This window comes from Strongylocentrotus purpuratus, unplaced genomic scaffold (genome assembly GCF_000002235.5).
Source record: "Strongylocentrotus purpuratus isolate Spur 01 unplaced genomic scaffold, Spur_5.0 spur5_scaffold_9, whole genome shotgun sequence".
Classification (NCBI taxonomy): Eukaryota; Metazoa; Echinodermata; class Echinoidea; order Camarodonta; family Strongylocentrotidae; genus Strongylocentrotus; species Strongylocentrotus purpuratus.
The window spans coordinates 34,981,854-35,001,570 of NW_022145615.1; the positions used below are offsets into that span (position 1 = coordinate 34,981,854).

The following is a 19,717-nucleotide window of genomic DNA, read 5'->3' on the forward strand; positions in this document are numbered from 1 at the left end:
AATACATTATACATATAAGCAAATATATAAATATAAATAATACAAAGAATATGGAGGAGCCAGCAGAGGCCATTGGCCTTTCAAAGGCTGGGCTCGTGTCCTCAGCTAATAATACAAAGTACAGAGAAAAAAATAAAAAATAAACAATGGGTAGTAAGTAAATAAACAAATGAGTACAGGCTAAATGAATTAAACATACGATAGGAATTCCTTCATTAAATAGTTCTTGTATTTACGTTTAAATGAGGCAACAGATGGGCACATTTTTATATGGGTAGGTATTGCATTCCAACTAATTACTCCGGAATATTTAACTGATCTACGTGAAGTATGGTATTTTAACAATGGAATATATAAATCATTAGCATGTCTTGTGTAATGAGGATGAACATCCTTTGTTATTTTGAACATATTATCGAAAATAGAAGGTAACATATTCTTATTGTACATATACATAAATGATCCAACTTGCAATTCATGTATTTGAAATATGGTAAGTACATTTAATTTCCTAAAATGCGGTTCAGATGGGGTTCTGGGGTGAGAATTTGTAATTGCACGTAGTGCTCTTTTCTGTAAAACATAAACTTGATTCATTAAAGTTTTTGCACAATGTCCCCATATCAAAGTACAATAGGACAGATGAGGAAGAATGATTGCATTGTAGATATTAATCAATATATTTAGAGGAATCAAGTGTCGTATTCTATATAATACACCTATTGCACATGAAATCTTCCGCCGGGTATTATTAATATGTGGAGCCCAAGTAAGATTTTCATCAAGTGTCACTCCAAGAAATACAGTATTAGAAACTTGTAATATATTATAGTTATTTTGACCTGAAAGTTTTTTGTTTTTCTGCTTGAATATCATATAATTAGTTTTTGTTTAATTTATAAGTAATTTGTTAGCCAAAAACCACAACTCAATTTTTGGTATTTCTGAAGTAATTATGGTTGATATTTCATAGATATTTTTACCAGACACAAAGAGGTTTGTGTCATCTGCAAATATGATTGGGCAAAGGTTTGGGCTTACGTATTGAATGTCATTAATATATAATAGAAAAATTAATGGACCTAAAATTGACCCTTGCGGAATACCTCCAGCGAGTGTCAATAATGTTGAGTTAACACCATCTATATAAACAAATTGCTTTCTGTTAAATAAATAGCTATGTATCAATTCTAAAGAAATTCCTCTAATACCATAAAATTTCAACTTACGTAACAAAATATCATGATTGATTGAGTCGAATGCCTTTGATAGGTCCAAAAATATTCCCAGTCCAATATTCTTATTTTCAAAAGCTGTATTAAGTTGATCGATAAATTCAAGTAGGGCCATAGATGTAGAATGTCCAGAGCGAAAACCAAATTGTCTGTTGTATAAAATATTGTGTTTACATATATAAGACATAAGTTTTGCATATATCAATTTTTCAAAAAGTTTATCAAAGACCGAAAGCAGGGACACAGGTTGATAGTTTGTACATAAAGATTTATCTCCCTTTTTAAATATTGGCAAAACTTTAGCAACTTTTAAAGCATCTGGAAAGCATCCTGTTTCTATAGAGGTATTGAAAATATGAGTTAACACTGGAGCAACAATGTGTATACATTGTTTTAAAACTTTGGTGTCTATATCATCGTAACCTGCGCTTTTGCCTTCTTTTAAACTAAAACACTGTATTGATTACCTCAGATTCCTTTGTACATGTGAAAAATAAGGATTGTGGATAATCACCACACAAATATTTAATAGGGTCTGTTAAAGTATTAGGCATATTGTTTGCAACATTCTCACCAACAGAAACAAAATATTCATTAAAAACTCGCAACACTTCTGATGGTTCCTCAATATTTTGTCCATCTTTTAAAAGACTTGGACATTCAATTTTCTTTTGTTGTTTTAAAATATTGTTTATAACACGCCATGTTCCTTTCAAATCATTTCTTTTACCATAAAATTTCTTTTGATAATAGTCACGTTTTGCACTTCTAATCGCATTATTTACAATATTCCTTTGTTTCTTGTAGTTGTAAACATCTTCTCTGTAATGGGTGGGATTTTTTATAAATTTGTGATACAAAGCATTTTTCTTACGACAAAGCTTTTTTAAAGAATGATCATACCATGGGTTACGTTTTTCTTTTCGATTATCTTTGGATTGTTGTTTTGGAAAGCAATGATCATAAATAGAGCCAAAAACCTCAAAAAATGAATTGTATAACTGGTTAACATCAGTAGTTGAATTTTTCAAAATGAATTCCCAGTTCACCTTACTCAATTCAGTACAGAATAATATTATATTTTCTTCGTTAATATGCCTCACACTTCGAGCAGACCTTACATTTTGGTCTGAATTCATAATAAGATTAGAAATACAAAATATAGGCATGTGGTCACTTACAGGGTATGTAATAATTCCAGACAAATAATCATCACATGTGCTGTTAACAAAAATATTATCCAACAAAGTTGAGGTTTCTATAGTGATTCGAGTTGGCTTAGATATTACAGGAGAAAAAGAATAGGAATTCATAAATTGTACAAAATCATTAGGCTCCATCTCTTCTCCAACAAAATGATTTATATTGAAATCTCCCATTATATAGCAAGGTTTGTGATCACCAATAACTTTAAAGAGGATTGGTTCAAAAGATTCCTTGAATGCAAGAATTGTCTGACCTGGTGGTCTGTATACTACGCCAACTATGACACTCTTCCTGTTGAAAAAAAGTTCAACAAACATACTTTCTACTTCACTCACAAATAATTTTAAGTCTTCACGTATTTTATATTTCAATGATTCATTTACAAATATTCCAACTCCACCACCTGAGCGATCACTTCTACCTTGACTGACAAAATTATATCCATCCAATTCGTGGATTGGCAGAAGTTTCTCATTTTCTTTTATCCATGTTTCTGTAATTCCTATTACTGAAAAAGAAGGTTTGATATTTGATAGACATGCATGTAATTTATCAGTATTTTTTTTAAAACTTCTTACATTAGCATGGAATAATGAAAAAAATGAAGACTTGCACTCAGGTAAATTTTTCAACTCATAATATTCTGATTTAGCAGTCATAAATGTGTCACTCATAAAAAAATATTATGAATATAGCAATATGTAATAATAAATACAAGTACATGTGATTCAAGTCACCTCTTTTTGTAAATATGCCTCAAACTATCTTCTGAAGGAAATAGAATTAAAAACAGTGAAAAGTTACAACCTGTTGATCTGTGTTAAATCTATGGAAAAGATTACATGTAGATAAATATTTTGAACAGTTTTTAAAAATTACTACAACTGTACTTTCTTAATCTACATAGTTACAACTGACTTACTAAAGAAGAAAAAAATGGGTAAGTGGAATGGCAAAAGCCATCTGGAACAGATAAGTTACAGTTATACTATCATTGAACATACAACCTGTATAAAGCACATTTAAAGTCAGAATATAAAATACGAATATGAATATGTGGATCCGAGGAATTTATCATACATATTAAAAACTTCATAAACACATGGAGTTTTATGATTAATAATGTAGACATCGATGCATGCTAATACATATAAACAGTTCACAGTGGAGTTCCTTCATAAAGAGGTAAATAAGAATGAGAATGAGAATGATCCTGCCTGAAGAAGTCAACTGGCCAACTTCACATTCATGCCGTAAGGCAATATGCATATTCCCAAGAATTTCATTACATTGAGTCGCCACCATGTTTATAATCTCAAAAGATCAGCTTTGCTTCGTATCATCTGTTTAGTTGTATTACCATTTCGCTTGGATGACAGTACAAATACTTTGCCATCAGAAGACCAAGCAGCTTGTACTTTCTCACAGGACTTTGCTTCATGTAGCAGGTCAAAATTCCTAGGAGTAAGGTCCTCATAGATAGCAATCCTTGCTCCTTTCAGCGAAGTTCGATGTTTGAGGAGCATCTGCCTTATGCGATACGAAGACAATTTAGCAATGATGCCACAACTTCTTGTTTTGTCCTGGGGAAGCCTACCTACACGATGAGATCTGTCTATCTGCTCAAGACGCAGGTCCACATTCATTTTCTTTGCTACCGAGATAATAATATCATCTGTATTTTCATTCTTCTCTTCTTTAACTCCAAAAATACGAACACATGATCTTCTTGAGTACTGTTCTAACTCGTTGGTCTCATACTCCAAGCGAGAAATGCATTCTTCTTTTTTCTCAAGTTGTTTCTCTAGTGCCGTGATTTTCCGGATGTGTGAATCAGACATATTCTGAAGATCCATCATGCCTGATCCCATCTTTTCTGTCATAGAAGATAGATTATTCCATTTACTATTCAACTCAGACTGCACCTCCAGGATCAACCTGTCAGACTAAGTATGATGTACATTAAATCCTATAAATGTAAAATAGACAGTTTAGACTTAAGACAAATGGGAAAAAAAGGTAATTTTTTCACATGAGTCATAAGTCATGCAGGAAAATATCTTTTACAACTTACTTTAAAAAGGCAAACTGTTTGTATGTTAGTAGAGAAATGAACAATACTCACCAGGTGAAATCTATGTCATAAAGGAAATTTAAAAAAAATCAATGCAGGAAAGTATTAAAGTCTTGAATACTTTTCTCCTCCTTTGCAGATTCAAGATCAAAATGATGATTTCTTTGAAAAATCAACAATTCTAACATTTGAAGCGAGTGACACCTCTTCCACTGAGACTGCATCGTTCACCTCAATAGATGATGTGCTGCCAGAACCAGCAGAGATCTTCATGTTAACATTACAAGTCATAGGCAATGGGGCTAGTATTGGAAGCCCCAGCCAGGCTCAGGTCACCGTGGACGACAGCGACGATGCTTTTGGGATCATTGCATTCGATATGGTAAGTTTAACTTTCGTATTATATGCATATCAGTCGGCCTAGCAAAGTAGCATTTCATAATAGGTGAATGCTTTCATACTTTGAAAAGGTGCCGATAATAGGCTTACATAAAATGTACAGTAGTGGAATTCTTCCTCTCTCTCTCAAACTCTTTCATACTGGTAATTAATAGACCATTAATTGTCTTTATGATAGATAAAAAATAGGAAGGTAGAATAGAATGTGAGAGATAAATGGAGAGAGAAAGACAGAAAGAGAGAGAGAGAGAGAGAGAGAGAGAGAGAGTGTGTGTAACAGAGAGAGAGAGAGAGGCAAACAAGAAGAGAGAGAGAAAGAGAAACAGAGAGAGAGGGAGTGAGAGAGAGAGAGAGAGAGAGAGAGGCAGACAAGAAGATAGAAAAGAGAAAAATGTATTAAATATAAAGAGGGATAAGAGAGGGAGAGAGGAGATCGGAAGTTTATCATCAGAGATTGGAAGAGGCATAAGGAATAGGGATAGCAAGATATTGCACAATAGAACATAAACAGAAGAAAATGCTTTGTACAATTACATGTACATTGTAAATGTATAGCTGGACTTTTATAGATCAAATGCGTACCATCTGTTTTTAAGAGTCTAACTGTGTCAACAAAACATCTTTTCTCTGATTAATATATTGGACACACTGTTAGAGCAATGACAAGTTAAATAAGGGGATATGCTCTATACACAGTACAGGTAATTGACATTGTTTACACAAAAAGGCACAGGTGCAAGCAATTCACAAACATGGTAGGGGAGGATGCCTCAGGATGGAGTACACATTTGCATTGACATGGGGTTTAAATGTATATATTTGTCCACTGTCTGTATGTTATTATGAGAATTGGCATTGTGAGGCCATTTCATTTTCACTGTGAAGTTGTAAATCTTTGATACAATTGCATTCTTTAATTACTGCTATAATTTGTATGGTGTCAAAATTCTTGAATTGCATAGTTTTACAACCTTCATTTGAAGTGTTTGGTATTAAACACAAGTACATGCTTATGTTATGTTTTGAACCAAAATGGTGGGAGTTCCATATATTCCAAACAGACGATAGTTGTTACAAATTCAAGAGTACTTCATATTGTGTATATTTTTTTAAATTTTTAATTATTCAATACATTTACATGTATGAACATAATGCACTATTGATCCAACCAGACTATCTTACATCCTACTTCTGTGTAAATGTAATATATACATGATACAGGTATTTTGTAGACAAGTGCAATCACCAACCCATAACTGTTTTGTACCCACTTTGATTCCTTGTATGATCACAGGTATCACCATTGTATGTAAATGAAGATCAGGGTAGTAATAACCCTGTCCAGTTCTTACTGAGAAGAGATGCTGGTCTCTTTGGCACCGTAGTGGTTAACTATCAGGTAAGACATGTACACTGTAGCCTCATCTAAAATTGATTGCATAATTGACAGGGTTTAGAAAATAATGAAGTTGGTTTTCAAATAAATTAGATGTTGAAGGAATTGCCTGTAAATCTTCCTCAACTTCACTCTTTACTTTCTTCTTCCTAAAATGCACTAAACATTCAATAGTTTTCATTTGAAGCCTTCAAACCTGCTTTTTTAGATATATTGTGGAGTATATTTGTGAACAATATATTAGAACCTTGAAATAGCTGTACCAAGACATTTGTGATTTTTGGTACAAACTGATTTTTTAAGATTTTATTTTGTAACCTGACATTTACTCTGGAGAGAGCACATGTAACTTGTTTCTGTACAGCCAGGAAATGGAACAAAGCTATCTAGTCACTCTAAGGATTTGTTCCTATTAAAAAAAAACAACTTTGTCACATGTATGTGTAATTAAATGTATGTGAAATTAATATAAACAATAATGATTACCTACATATTCACTCAGGTAAATTGATTTTTTAAACAAAGCAAGATTTCTTCATTGGTTCTTAAAAATCTCTCTATTAGTGTCATATACTCAGGTGAATTTGGTGAAGAAGCAATGTTGCTTAAAGTTCTTCATCAGTGTCATATACATGTGTACATCCTAATTGCAGATATCAGGTGGCCCCAATGCAGCAAGTAATGACCTTTCACCTGTGACATCATCTGTTACATTCCAAGAAGGGGATTCGGCAGCATCGTTTATTGTATCAGTACTAGCAGATCAGGTAAACAACATTGTAAGGTTATTGCCATTCTAAGATTATAACTGTTTTAATACTAAAAATTCATAGTTGTGTTATTTGCTGTTTTACATGATTAACCATTTGAATACAATTTCATTGTGGTATAGTCTTCCACACATTTTTCCTCATACTGCATCCCAAGTGATCTTGGGCTTGGTATTTGACAAGTAAAGGATGATAAAGTTTGAATTTTTGTTTTCATTTTTGTGAAGGTCAGAGAAATTGTGGTTGAAATTTTCACATGGAATTTTTTTTGCTGAAATCTTGAATTAAAGCTGACATTGTGGTGATACAGCAGCAATTCAGGAATAATTTTTAAGCCATTTTTTATTAATTACTCATCTGTGCCCCGACCCTCTGATGTCAGTGATATCTCATTTCATTGAGGAAGGAGTTAGCACTACATGTGTATGTGGAAAGACTATGACGGTTTGATGTATTCCTATGTCTGTTTTATTTGCCACAGGTGCCTGAGAATGAAGAGGTTTTCAATATTGAGCTGACTAGTGTAACGGGTGGTGCACGGCTGAATGCTTCGGCCTCATCTATGCAACTGATCATCCAAGAGAACGATAGTCCCCTGCGCTTTGCCCAACCCCTCTACATCTTTGATGAGGATGCAGGGAACGTCTTTGTGGAGGTCTTGAGAGGGTTGGCAGCTGATGGAGAGACCAGTCTTGGCACTGTGGAGGGGTCTGTCACCGTGAACTATTACCTCACACCCAGTGGTGCCGAATTCGGTCTAGACTATGTGGCAACGAATGGCAGTATCACCTTTTCTTCGGGAGAAACCAGGATGCCCATCAATATTGGGATTTTACCGGACAGCACCCCAGAACTCAGTGAGGACATTGTTATTACCCTGATCAACCCATCCGATAATGCAGTTATCGCAGCTCCATCAAGTACTATCGCAAGGATCCTTGCAAACGATGATCACAACGGAGTTCTCTCCTTCAATTCCTCCGGATCTCTGTACATCGTGGTTGATGAGGAAACAACACGTATCGTGAGAGACTTTGTGGTTGTGAGGACAGGAGGAGCATTTGGAGAGGTGACTGTGGGTTACCAAGTGCTGCTCAACACCTCACAGACTCAAGAGTCTTCTGGCATAGTCCGCTTCCAGGATGGACAGCGATCCCAGGAGCTCACCATCCCGATCTCACAGGACAGCATACCAGAAGAAGCAGAGGTGATTACCATACTGCCAATACTCCAATTTTTATACTTCTTAATACTTTTTAATATTTATTACACCATCTGAATACATTTGTATTGCATTTTATCACAGTTTTTAAAGAGAAGGTTGAGTTCTGGGAAGAGGTGAAAAATAATTTGTGAGCATTACTCATTCTTATTATGCAAGTGTGGAAGAACATCAGTTAAGACATGTTCCCTGAAAAGCATGGCTCTTCAAATGCCTTCATATTCTAAATATGCATGTAACATTGTAAAAATCGGGGGGCCGGTTTTTTACGCCACGTGTTCGTGTAGTCCCATATGCATCTTTCTGTGCAAGTGTTTGTAACTTTACCAAGACTTGGCCACATTTCTTATCATTTTGATGATTCCAGAACCTTGCAATACACACAAATTCTTATATGCTAGATGATCAACCTTTTCTGGTCGGTTCCACACCGTTTCTTTCACAATGCAATCGCATGACCAGAACTCAACTTCATCTTTAATTGAATTCCTGTATCTGTATACATTTTATTTTATTTGTTTTGATTTAAACATTTACTCAATTTTACTAGCAATATTTTATATTGTGTATGTATTTCATTTTGGATACCGCTTTGCTGTTTTGATGTAAACATTTATTCATTTTTATATATATATTTTTTTCCCCATTTGCTATGTTTTCTTTATATATATAAATATATGTTTTTTTTATATGATTGTATGTTTGATGTAAACTTGCATATTTAGTCTTTGGACTTTTTGACAAGTCGTGAATAAAACCTCATTTGAATCTTGAAAAAAGGTATACATCATCCAGCTCCTACCTGAGACTGCCACAGGAGGCGTCAGGGTGGACGGGGTCATTGAGGGGACTCTGGTGGTTCGTGACAGCGACGATGTCTATGGAGTCCTGCAGTTCTCTTCTGATAGTGACCAGTCCATCTTGGTCAGCCCTCAACCTAGGAGATTGCAGCTCCTCTTGACCAGGAGTGGAGGAAGAGTTGGAGATCTGCTTGTCACCTTCAATGCATCTTATGTCTTGATGGATGGATCTTTGGATGAAACAGAAAGTAAGTGTATGAATAATTTCATTCATTTTCCATTGATGCATCTTATACAGGAAACAATTCTACTGATATTTCAAAAGAATAAAATTAACGATTAGTCATTACAGATCAAGATACATTATGTGTCATTTGTATACAAAATTGTTGTAACAAAGTAAAACATTAAATTTTTGATGATGCTTATTTATAATGGTTTACTTATATATATACATATATATGAAGAGCTTTTTAATGTGAGATTTACACATTAATATATATATATATATATATTCTTTACGGTGTTAGAGTAAACCTTTGGATATTTATATGAATTTTCAATTGCTGAAAAAAGGAAATGCTTTGTCCTGTGCTTCATTTCATAATTCTCCTCACTTATAGATGTCTTAGAATCTGTTGGCAGCAGTACAACAGTATTCCTGGATGGAACCTCCGTCCATCGTTTTGAGGTTCCTGTTCAGGCCAATGCTTTCCTCAGTCTTGGTGCACAGTTTTTCATCACGCTGGTGGATGTGTCTCTGCTCAGTCCAACTCCGATCCTCCCGCCCACCAGCCCTCGCATCGGGTCAAAGGTCACAGTATCTCTGCCAATAACGACAGCCATTGCTAATGGAGAAATTGGCTTCAATATGTTTGGCTTGGCCGTGGATGTCCAGGAACCAATGGGCCCAAATCCATATGAAGTGAGTCTTATTTGAAATCCTTTGTAAATCTTGAGCTTTAGAAAAGTAATAGTCTGTTGAGAGCCAGAAGGGCACAAGCTCATATTCATTTACAGACAGTATTATATATAATTGTATTCAGGAATTATTCTAGTTTTGTTGCCCTTTTGTGTGTACATGAACATGAATGTACTGAATGTACATTTTTTTGGAGACCGTATAATGAAAGACAAGTCCTATTTGCCTGATGGTACGGGCACTATAATAATTCAAGTTTGACACACTACACATGTGGTTAAATGTGGGTAAATCTATTTCAAAATTGTACTGTCCAAGCAATATCGTCTTGTTTGTTCAACAAAAAATTAACGTGTTTGGGTGAATAAACAGTTGATAACACAGAGAAGAATGCTTCAAACTTTTGTTTGAAATGTTTTTGAAATCTTCCACTTATTCTTAATATCCTTGTTCATTTGAATTGCTTTAGACACTTACAAATAAATTTGCATCATTTCATATATTTATTGTTGACTTTTTCCCTTGGGCCTATTTTTGTCTTGTTGTACATGCAGCTATCACTGAACCTGACCCGAGAAGGTACATCAGGAGAAGCCGTGGTGCTTTGGAGGATCATTGATCAATCAGGTTCAGGGAACATTGCCTCTGAGGATGACTATGGCTTTCCTAATGGCTCTGTCAGGTTTGCTCCAGGTGAGAAGATGCATAGATTAAAGTTATTTTATTTAGAATAATGGCTTAGAATGCAATTATTGAAGCCCATTTTTTATTTTGTTATTTCCTCAAAATGTTGTCAGAGTTCTGTGATTGCCGATGATGAATAGTAGATACTGTCAATTCTAAGCTGTTGCAGTAAAATCTGTACAGTTGAAAACTAAAATTAAATTGTTTGTACCATTGCCAAGTTTTGAATTTTTCAAGTGTGTGAAATTTATTTGTCCCAAGTCATGTTTCTAGAAAATGTGGCATACATCGTTAGGTATTCAACAAAGGCCCCAATTTAGCATGTCCACCTTTCATTCTTGAGTTTCAAAATACCAAAGACATCAAATTTACAAGGGATATGAATAATTCTGCTGTTAACTGTATATAAAGACCACTCAATGGAGACAAGAAAAGAGGTCTTTATAGGCAGGTGGTCTTTATGTACAGGCTCTGTAAGTACACAACTCAATGAGAAACACTATTCAAGGGAAACAGAAACATGGCCTTTATATACAGGTGGTCTTTCTATAGTCAGGTAACTGCTAATGTAGGTTCATTGTATCCAGTTTCATTGGAATTGCCTTTTTCTACCAGAATTAAATCTCAGTTGTCGCAATGTAGTTGTAGTCACCCCACATTTTCTTGAATCTTTTTTTATTGGGAATTAAATATCAAATCAAAAGTTCAAGTTTTAGCATGTAAAGGTGTTTAAATGTATTTTGTACTTCTTTTATATCAAGTTTTTGAAATGTTATCATTCATTTCATTTTTCAACATCTAGGTGAATCTATGCAGGTCCTCACTGTTGAAATTTTACCTGATGAACTTGCGGAAACAGATGAAACGTTTGGAGTGGAACTTTATCAAGTCTTTCCAGATAATCAGCTTCTTCGCTCCGAAGACACCATCGCCACTGTCACCATCCTTGAAAACGACAACCCTGGTGGCAGCTTTGAGTTCTCCTCTTCCACGGCTGGACCATACACCATCTCAGAAGGAGGTGATGTCATCCAGATCCAGATGGAACGTACTGGTGGAAGCTTGGTCCAGAGGAGTGTTGTATTCTCCATCGAGGGGGGTGGAAGTGCAGAGTTCTTTGGTGCCCAGGGCTTGGCAGAGTTTCCACCTGGTGTCCATACCTACACTATCACTCTTGCAGCAGTTGCTGATGACATCCCTGAATTAGATGAAACATTTTACCTGACTCTCTCCCCATACGGCACGCCTGCAAGCAAACTTGGTAACCGTACCATGATAGAGATCACAGTCCTCAGCAACGATGACCCGTATGGCGTTATTGAATTCCAAGACGACCCAGCCTTGATCTACATTGATGAGAGCACTAGCAGTAGCAACCAGACGGCTGAGTTTGCGGTGGTGAGGTCGAGAGGTACCTTCGGAGAGGCTTCTGTATCTTGGAATGTACAGCCTGCAGGATCATTCTTTGATCTTATTCCTACTCAAGGTGTTGTCACATTTGGGAATGGAGAAAGCCTCAAGTTTGTTTCTGTCACAGCTCGCAATGACCAGGTATATGATCTGGAAGTTTACACAGATTTTGTTTTTACGGTTTTATTTTCATCTTGGAAATTATGATTAAATATCAGGAATACAAATGAAGACTGGATTAAGCAGAATTCATGCATGCATTTGTATTTCTGTTTATTTTTCTCACTCAACTCAGGTTATGTAAATGGGTACTTGGCAGGAATTAATTCCTTGAAATGCTTGAGCGCCGTAATGGCAGCCATGCTAAAGCCAGGTTAATAATCGGGAGCACCAGGAGTGTCAAGTCTGACAGACATGAGTGCTATACTAGAACCCACTATTATTATTACTATTATTAGGCAAATGAGTAGCACAGACACCAGTTTCTCAGTTGATTGTGCACTTCGAAATTTCAAATTACTTACATGTGTATCAACTTGATATTTGTAGACTTTATAATTTCTTCTTTAAATCAATGACACATTTTGTTTCTTCCTAGATTCCTGAAGGATCTGAGAGTTTTACTATCACTGTCTCTAACCCAACTGGAGGTAGCCGTCTTGGAGCACCTGCTACAGCCACTCTTAACATCAATAAAAATGATGATGCTGTCTTCTTTGAAGGTGAGTTGTAATCTCTTAATTTTTGTATAAGTTATGCATAGAACTTTTGTGTCACTTTAGAAAATGCCAAAAGTTTGCCTAAGTCTGAGGTACATCAAGTACAATTTCCTTCACTTATGTGGCCTTCTTGGACTTTATACAATGTTTCATTTTTGTATATCAGTGCAATGGGTCCTCAAATTATCTTTCATTCAAATGTTATTTCTTCATGTAATTTTATACCATAGTGCCTACCTTTTATTTATTGGAATTGAATTTGCCAAGGTTTGCTTTGAATTATGTTCTCTATCAGTTAAAAAACTAAAATATTTACATGTTATACCTTTGAGAAATTTATTGAACATGATTTTCTTCTCCAGATCCTGTGAATGTTACTGTGAATGAGCCTGGTTCTGTGACCCTGACTGTCCGGCGGAACAGCACTGGAGACTCTGCAGCCACTGTAGACTTCCGGACCCTGCCAGGCACAGCCCTATCGACCAGAGATGACTTTGCAGAGACAAGCGGTCAGCTGAGCTTCCCTGTTGGAGTCATGACGGCCTCTATTGATCTTCTCATCTTGGATGACACGGAACCTGAAGATTCTGAAACATTCTTGGTCCAGCTGTTCAACCCCATTGGTAAGAACTATGTTTGTTTTAGGGTGTGAACATGTTGAAATTTTGTATGTCTTTTGTCTGTAGATTGGCAGTACTTCTTTCATCTGTTTCTAGAATACTTAAACTACTCTCATTAATAATACACGATTAGAAACATGTTGCTTGCATTGCTGATGTAGTCATAGAATTGACTGTTTCTAATTTTTGGACATTTCAAGTAAAATGTGCCTTGTTTCAAATCTAGTCTAGAAGTCATGTTGTGAAAATATTGAAAAGTTACTTTTTGCATAAATGTGAAGAGGTTTGTGGAGGAGGGGGAGTGGTTCTGTGTACATTGTACATCTTACATGCTCACCAATTTGTTTTCCATCATTGACCTAAATGTACAAAATTCTTACATAGATGTATTAATATATCATACAAATATACAAGACAGAACTACATGAAATACCAACATTAAGCCTATCCTCTCATTTTATCCGTTACAGGTGATATTGTAGTGTATGGTTCTGGCATAGCAACTGTAACTATAGAAGCTAATGATGACCCAGGAGGTGTGTTCAGTTTCCTAGAACCAGTTGAAGATGTTGTCACTAATGAGGAGTCAGTCTTGAACTTTGTGTAAGTAATATAAAGAGAGAGAGAGAGAGAGAGAGAGAGAGAGAGAGAGAGAGAAAGGGGGGGGGGTAATTGTGCATGCAAAAGGACAGGAATACCGGTAATAGATGAACCTTCATTGTGCATGCATGCCCTGAATAGAGAGAATCAAGCAAATATAAGTTGTATTATCTAGTAAAATCTAGTCAAATAATGATGGATTTCTGTAGAGAGCAGACAAGCTTTTTGATCATTAAAAGAGAGAGTTTCTAAATGTTTGTATTCCTTGTTCTCTTGACCTTGCATAATAAGGTTTTCAGAGATTATATAACTGACTCCACAATGACAATTTCTCTGTGGTCAGTTTTACTACTTGAATTCCTAACCCTGCCCAAACACTTTACCTAATTCTTGTGTATGCCTATCATCTAAGCTAAAAGCAATCCACACTTCTAACCCTCTCTCTTTGACAAATTAAGCCAGAGGAAATGTTGGATTTCCACATTATCATTCTATCTCATGAAATGTTTTGTTATCCTTCTCATGTGAAATACAAGTTAGATAATGGCCTTTGAGACGTTTGATGGATACTAACTTTGTTCACTCCACAGTGTTGTGAGAGAGCGTGGTAGCTTTGGAATAGTCCAGGTCAACTGGGTCATCACAACCAACACCTCGACACCTCTCTCTGACGATGAAGACTTTGAAGAGGTCAGAGGTTACGTGGAGTTTGCAACCAGTCAGAATCAAGGGACTATCACCCTTCGGACCCTGACTGATGGTATCCCAGAGTTCAACGAACACTTCTTGCTTACGCTGACAAGTACAAATGGTATGGCTTATCTTATGTTCCTTCATTATCTCACATATATATTTGACTGAAGACTGTACATAGTTCTGTTTAACATCAGAACAATTGAACATTTGGCAGTAGCATACATGTTGAGGTGAAAGAAGTGTATTACCTGAATATAAAAATTGGAAGTATGTAGCGTATAATCAAATTGTAGCATTTTGTCCTGTGCCCAGTATATAGGTATTATTTCTTTGATGCTACAGTACATGTATTTATGGATGCCCCTGCTACGGCTCTTTTGTGGGGCGCACAATGATTTTCCCTCTCAGTATATGACTAGTACTTTGAATTTATGATATATCATTTAACATTATTTTAGGAATAGGGGGTAATCATGCTGTGTCACCAGCATAGTAGTTTATGATAACCTCTGTATGATATCCAATCTCCCATTGATCAATTCCCCTTGCTAATGCTGTCTATGTTCCTAAGAGTTGCTATTGATTCAAATTGACCCCAGCTTGAAGTCGGTCAAAACTATGTACCAACGAGATAGGAGATTGTAAATGTATGATTAATTGGAGGGACTTGTAATTGATTTGGGTCAGGCGCACCTATGTATTAGACAGGGCGTAGATGATCCGTACCATGAATATAACTGCTCTATCTCATTTAGGTGGAGGGAGACTGTCTACAAGCCAGTCCCTGTCTGCATCCATTGAGATCTTGGTGAATGACGACCCTTACGGTGTCCTGGTATTCTCCTCGTCCTCAAGGGAGAAGGATGTTGCTGAGGATTACTATCCTGGTGATGAGGACCTAGCAACAGCCATCTTCACTGTGCAGAGACTCCAGGGGACCTCTGGGTCTGTAGGGGTGAGTCAGAACAAGCGTCCATCAAGTTCTTTTTTGTATTTATTAGTTGTGATAATAAAGCGTTGCTGTATGGTCAATAGATTGCTCTGGAAAATTCTGTCGCCTTTCACTGACATGGACTATTTTGAAGAAAGTATGCTGTTAAGTCACATGGATGAGATCAAAACATTTTAAAACAATTACAGATCATTGAGTAGCTTAGGTTGAAAGGGTTGCAACAGTCTGAACAACAGAGTCCTGAGGTTATTAATAAAAGTTAGCCAATTTCATATTTGGTCCTGAAAAAACAAGGTTATAAATCTTTTGATAATATTATGACACAAGCATTAATTTGAAACACAAAACAAGACAGAACAATGAAACAAAACAAAGTGAAGTTGTTTTACTGTGCACAATTTTGGAGATGAGGAGATATATGTATCTGATATGCAGAATATAGATTAGATACCAGGATTTGATCTCTATAGTGGTGAAGTGTAAAGATTAAAAACACGAATTTACACTAAACATTTTTCTCTTCCGGCAGGCTGTTTGGGAACTTTACTCAGATATCATCTCAGGGAACCTCCCTAGCGTGATTGACCTCCTCTTCCTTGGTGAATATAATCCTTCTAACGGAGTAACTCTAGTGACCGGTGAACAGCGTCAGTACACTGGCACACCCGTCTACTCCTTCAATGGGCAAATATGTAAGTAGCACTCAATCAGAATTATCTATATACCAGTGGTTCAGACTATATTCATCACAAGCTAGTATTAAAACATTAACACATTTATCTAGTTGACTTAATTTAAGACCTGTTCACATATGCCATTGTGATGGTCTTTTGTGAATTTCATGTATGTTGTGATTCTATTGCCACTAACTGGTTGAGAAATGTAGCAGTAACAGCCCTTGCTTGGTACATGTACTGACTGATTACTTTTCTTTTGTGTTTAGTATCACTGATGACAGTACCCCAAGTCTACCACCCGTCCCGCACCGACACAGCCGCAGGGTTTACCATGAGCGCTTGGGTGCGTCCTGACCAGGGCTGTGATGGGTTCATCATCTCTAAGGTCTCTTCTGCTTCTGCCCTGGTGACCTACTACGGCCTCAGGCTCCAGGTTCCTTCCAGGACTGTCACATACCTCGAGCTGGAGTACTCTACAGCAACACTGGTAAGGTCTTAACGCTTACATTTAAACAAAATTGAAGTTTCGATTTTAGGCCTGTTTTTGCCAGTGTTGCTAGAATGAAAGTAATCATTAAGGATAAATTTGCTTTAAGACCTCTCTGAGGAATTGTTTTACAAAGAATATGGGTTGAAGGAAAATATTAACATTAAATGTCTGCTTTTGTTGATTTGTACATAAATCTGTTATAAGATGTGATAAAAAAAAATTGTTTTTTGTACTTGTACTGTAAAAATGAGTATTGTATTGTATTTACATTTACTTGTTTGTTTTTATAAAGCTGTTATAACTTTGCTGTGATTTTTTACAAATATTTTGTGTGAGAATCTTTCTCAGTTGCTATTCTTGGTTTTGCTTGTACAGCATCTTTTGATTCTGAACACACCTAATTTGTTTTGGTACAATCTTTATATCTGCATTGCTCTAATTCCTAATATGTAAAATAATGTCTCATTTTCTCCAGACCAACCTTGCCCTTGGGACCACCCGATTTGATCTGGAACTGACCAATGGTGCATGGCATTTTGTTGTAGTCACAGTGGACAACCAGAGACTAAAAGCAAACCTCTATATAGATGGTATAGCAGTTGGAATAGATCTGTAAGTTTTTTTAAATTTGAAATATGCTTTAATGTTCCTACCCTATCATATTTCATGTTAGGATTTCATGTATTGATTTGATAACTCTTATGTTGCTCTACATAGAGCTGTAAGCAATATGGGAGTTTTTGTGAATTTGTTATCCTGACTGTAATGTAATGCAACATGATGGGGTGTGTCATTAGGTGGTCTGTTGTCAACAGACCACCTATTGATTTCGTCAGAATTTTCTTTCTTTATTTATTTATTCTTTATTTTTATTTAATTCTTCGCTTTTTTGTGACCAGGATAATTCAATATCAGTTTAGTAAATTTCTTTAAATTTTGGCACAGTCATAGGTAATTGTCATGAGACGTGACAGTAACATTTTTAAGGTCATCCAGGCGCCATTTTGTGAAATCACATTATCCATCATATCTTCATGATGCATCCGCAAAGGTCATTCATATTCATATCACATTTACTTCAGGTTAAGGATCAACATGTCCTGTCATCAAAGGTCACATAAAGGTCATGATGCGAGCGTATGCGTGCGTTAAAATTTAAAAATGTTCAAAATCACTTAACTATTAAACGAGAGTATGAATCAGGTCATTTTAAGCATTTGAAAAATTTGCTTTCGCACACCTATGCGTGCGCGTTTCCGCGCGTACCCGCTCGTAAGGCATTTTGCAACGTAAAATCGCCATATTTTCTCTGTCATCATATTTGACATCTTTTGCCAAGCATTTTGATACCTTGTTTACCTTTTTCTGAGCATTAATAACGGAATGAGCGTCCGTTTAAGATAATGTCTGTGCGTGCAAGCTCTTGTAATACATAGCATATATGGGCGAAAACATGCCTGTACCAAATCAATTGTAGCTCTTTAAGATGCCTGCAGACCCCTAATTTTATTTTCATATTTGGATAGAGTAAGAATCGTAGATATGATTTCATGTCTCATTTGACCCTCGATGAACTCATGATGTCATCACAATAGCCTCTGAACTCAAAATATCTATTTGCATATTATGACGTCAGCATATTTTTAGAAAATTTATTGTATCTCTGTGAATATTGATCGATGATCCTCCAATTTTAGATATGTTCTAGCTGAGACAATTTTCTACAAATGCAGTCGCCACGATATTTCCTTTTGACAAAGGCATCATGGCGTATTTTTGCGATTAAAGGAGGCATGTCAATTTTGCACATTTTGTGTGTATTCTCTATAGGACATGACTTTTTCTCAAAACTGGATTCTACATTCCCGTACGTCTTTCGCGAGCAATATCATCATGATCAGCATTGTTTACATGTCTATATAACTTCTCCCTACTCTATATAGTTTCTGCTTGATTTTTGATGCTTTTTGAGTATGTTATAGCTGAGACTATATGCTATCTAAATGTCCCCTCATTTTTTCCATCAGCTGCGGGATCATGCTCATCATCATGATCATCATCATCAATATCATTAACATTATCGTTATTATCAACATCTAACATTATCATTATCATCATCATCATCACCATTACTATCATGATCATCATCATGCTCATCATGATGATGATATGATCATCATCATCATTGTTTACATGTCTATATAACTTCTCCCATTCTCAAATATATGGTAAGAAGTGAAGACAGACCACCTAATTCGTCCGCATGACGAATTAAATTTTCTAGTGTTTTCTTTATCTTTGCTATTTTGTGGTGGTATAATTACCTTCATTTAAAATGTGTTTAGTCTAACAGTATTCTGCAGTAAATGTGTTATCATTTAAAGTTTTGAAATATGAGACTAAGCAAATACTAAAGCCCTACATCCACACACTTTATGATCTGTTATCTGATTTATGAAGATCTGGCAATCATATTAGATATGGAAATCTAAACAAACATCATCTTCCTGATGTAGGCTATTATAATGATAACAATATAAACAACCAGAATTTTGTGTATTTAAAAAAATGCTTTCTATTCACAATAAAAGCTGAACCGACTCCAAATATTAGACAAATATCTGATGTCACTACAATTCTTAGACCATGTAGCTTTCCTCCTCCATGTAATCTTGAAAAGAAATGTCTTGAAATCTAGATTTTATTAATCATATGATGAATGAGATCCTTGAGTCATTGAGATTTAATGTTTGAATGAATGTTCATATCCAAAACTGGATCATTGATTGATTGATTGAAGGATTTTATTGATAATTATCCATTCTCGCAGTCCAAAGACTAAATT

The 19,717-nt window shown here is 35.8% G+C and overlaps 1 protein-coding gene across 4 annotated transcripts in view; it reads left to right on the forward strand.

Annotated features, from left to right (window-relative positions):
* LOC578459 (adhesion G-protein coupled receptor V1) overlaps window positions 1–19,717 on the forward strand; it is an 85,054-nt gene that overhangs the window by 3,580 nt on the left and 61,757 nt on the right. For all 4 annotated transcript variants that reach the window (XM_030976810.1, XM_030976807.1, XM_030976809.1 and 1 more), the window contains exons 3-18: window positions 4,655–4,897; window positions 6,209–6,313; window positions 6,964–7,077; window positions 7,562–8,287; window positions 9,083–9,350; window positions 9,726–10,027; window positions 10,579–10,717; window positions 11,511–12,259; window positions 12,717–12,840; window positions 13,200–13,460; window positions 13,928–14,060; window positions 14,648–14,868; window positions 15,509–15,708; window positions 16,235–16,397; window positions 16,649–16,869; window positions 17,348–17,484. In XM_030976810.1, the coding sequence (XP_030832670.1) occupies window positions 4,655–4,897; window positions 6,209–6,313; window positions 6,964–7,077; window positions 7,562–8,287; window positions 9,083–9,350; window positions 9,726–10,027; window positions 10,579–10,717; window positions 11,511–12,259; window positions 12,717–12,840; window positions 13,200–13,460; window positions 13,928–14,060; window positions 14,648–14,868; window positions 15,509–15,708; window positions 16,235–16,397; window positions 16,649–16,869; window positions 17,348–17,484 (4,106 nt within the window). The remainder of the gene's footprint in view (window positions 1–4,654; window positions 4,898–6,208; window positions 6,314–6,963; window positions 7,078–7,561; window positions 8,288–9,082; window positions 9,351–9,725; window positions 10,028–10,578; window positions 10,718–11,510; window positions 12,260–12,716; window positions 12,841–13,199; window positions 13,461–13,927; window positions 14,061–14,647; window positions 14,869–15,508; window positions 15,709–16,234; window positions 16,398–16,648; window positions 16,870–17,347; window positions 17,485–19,717) is intronic.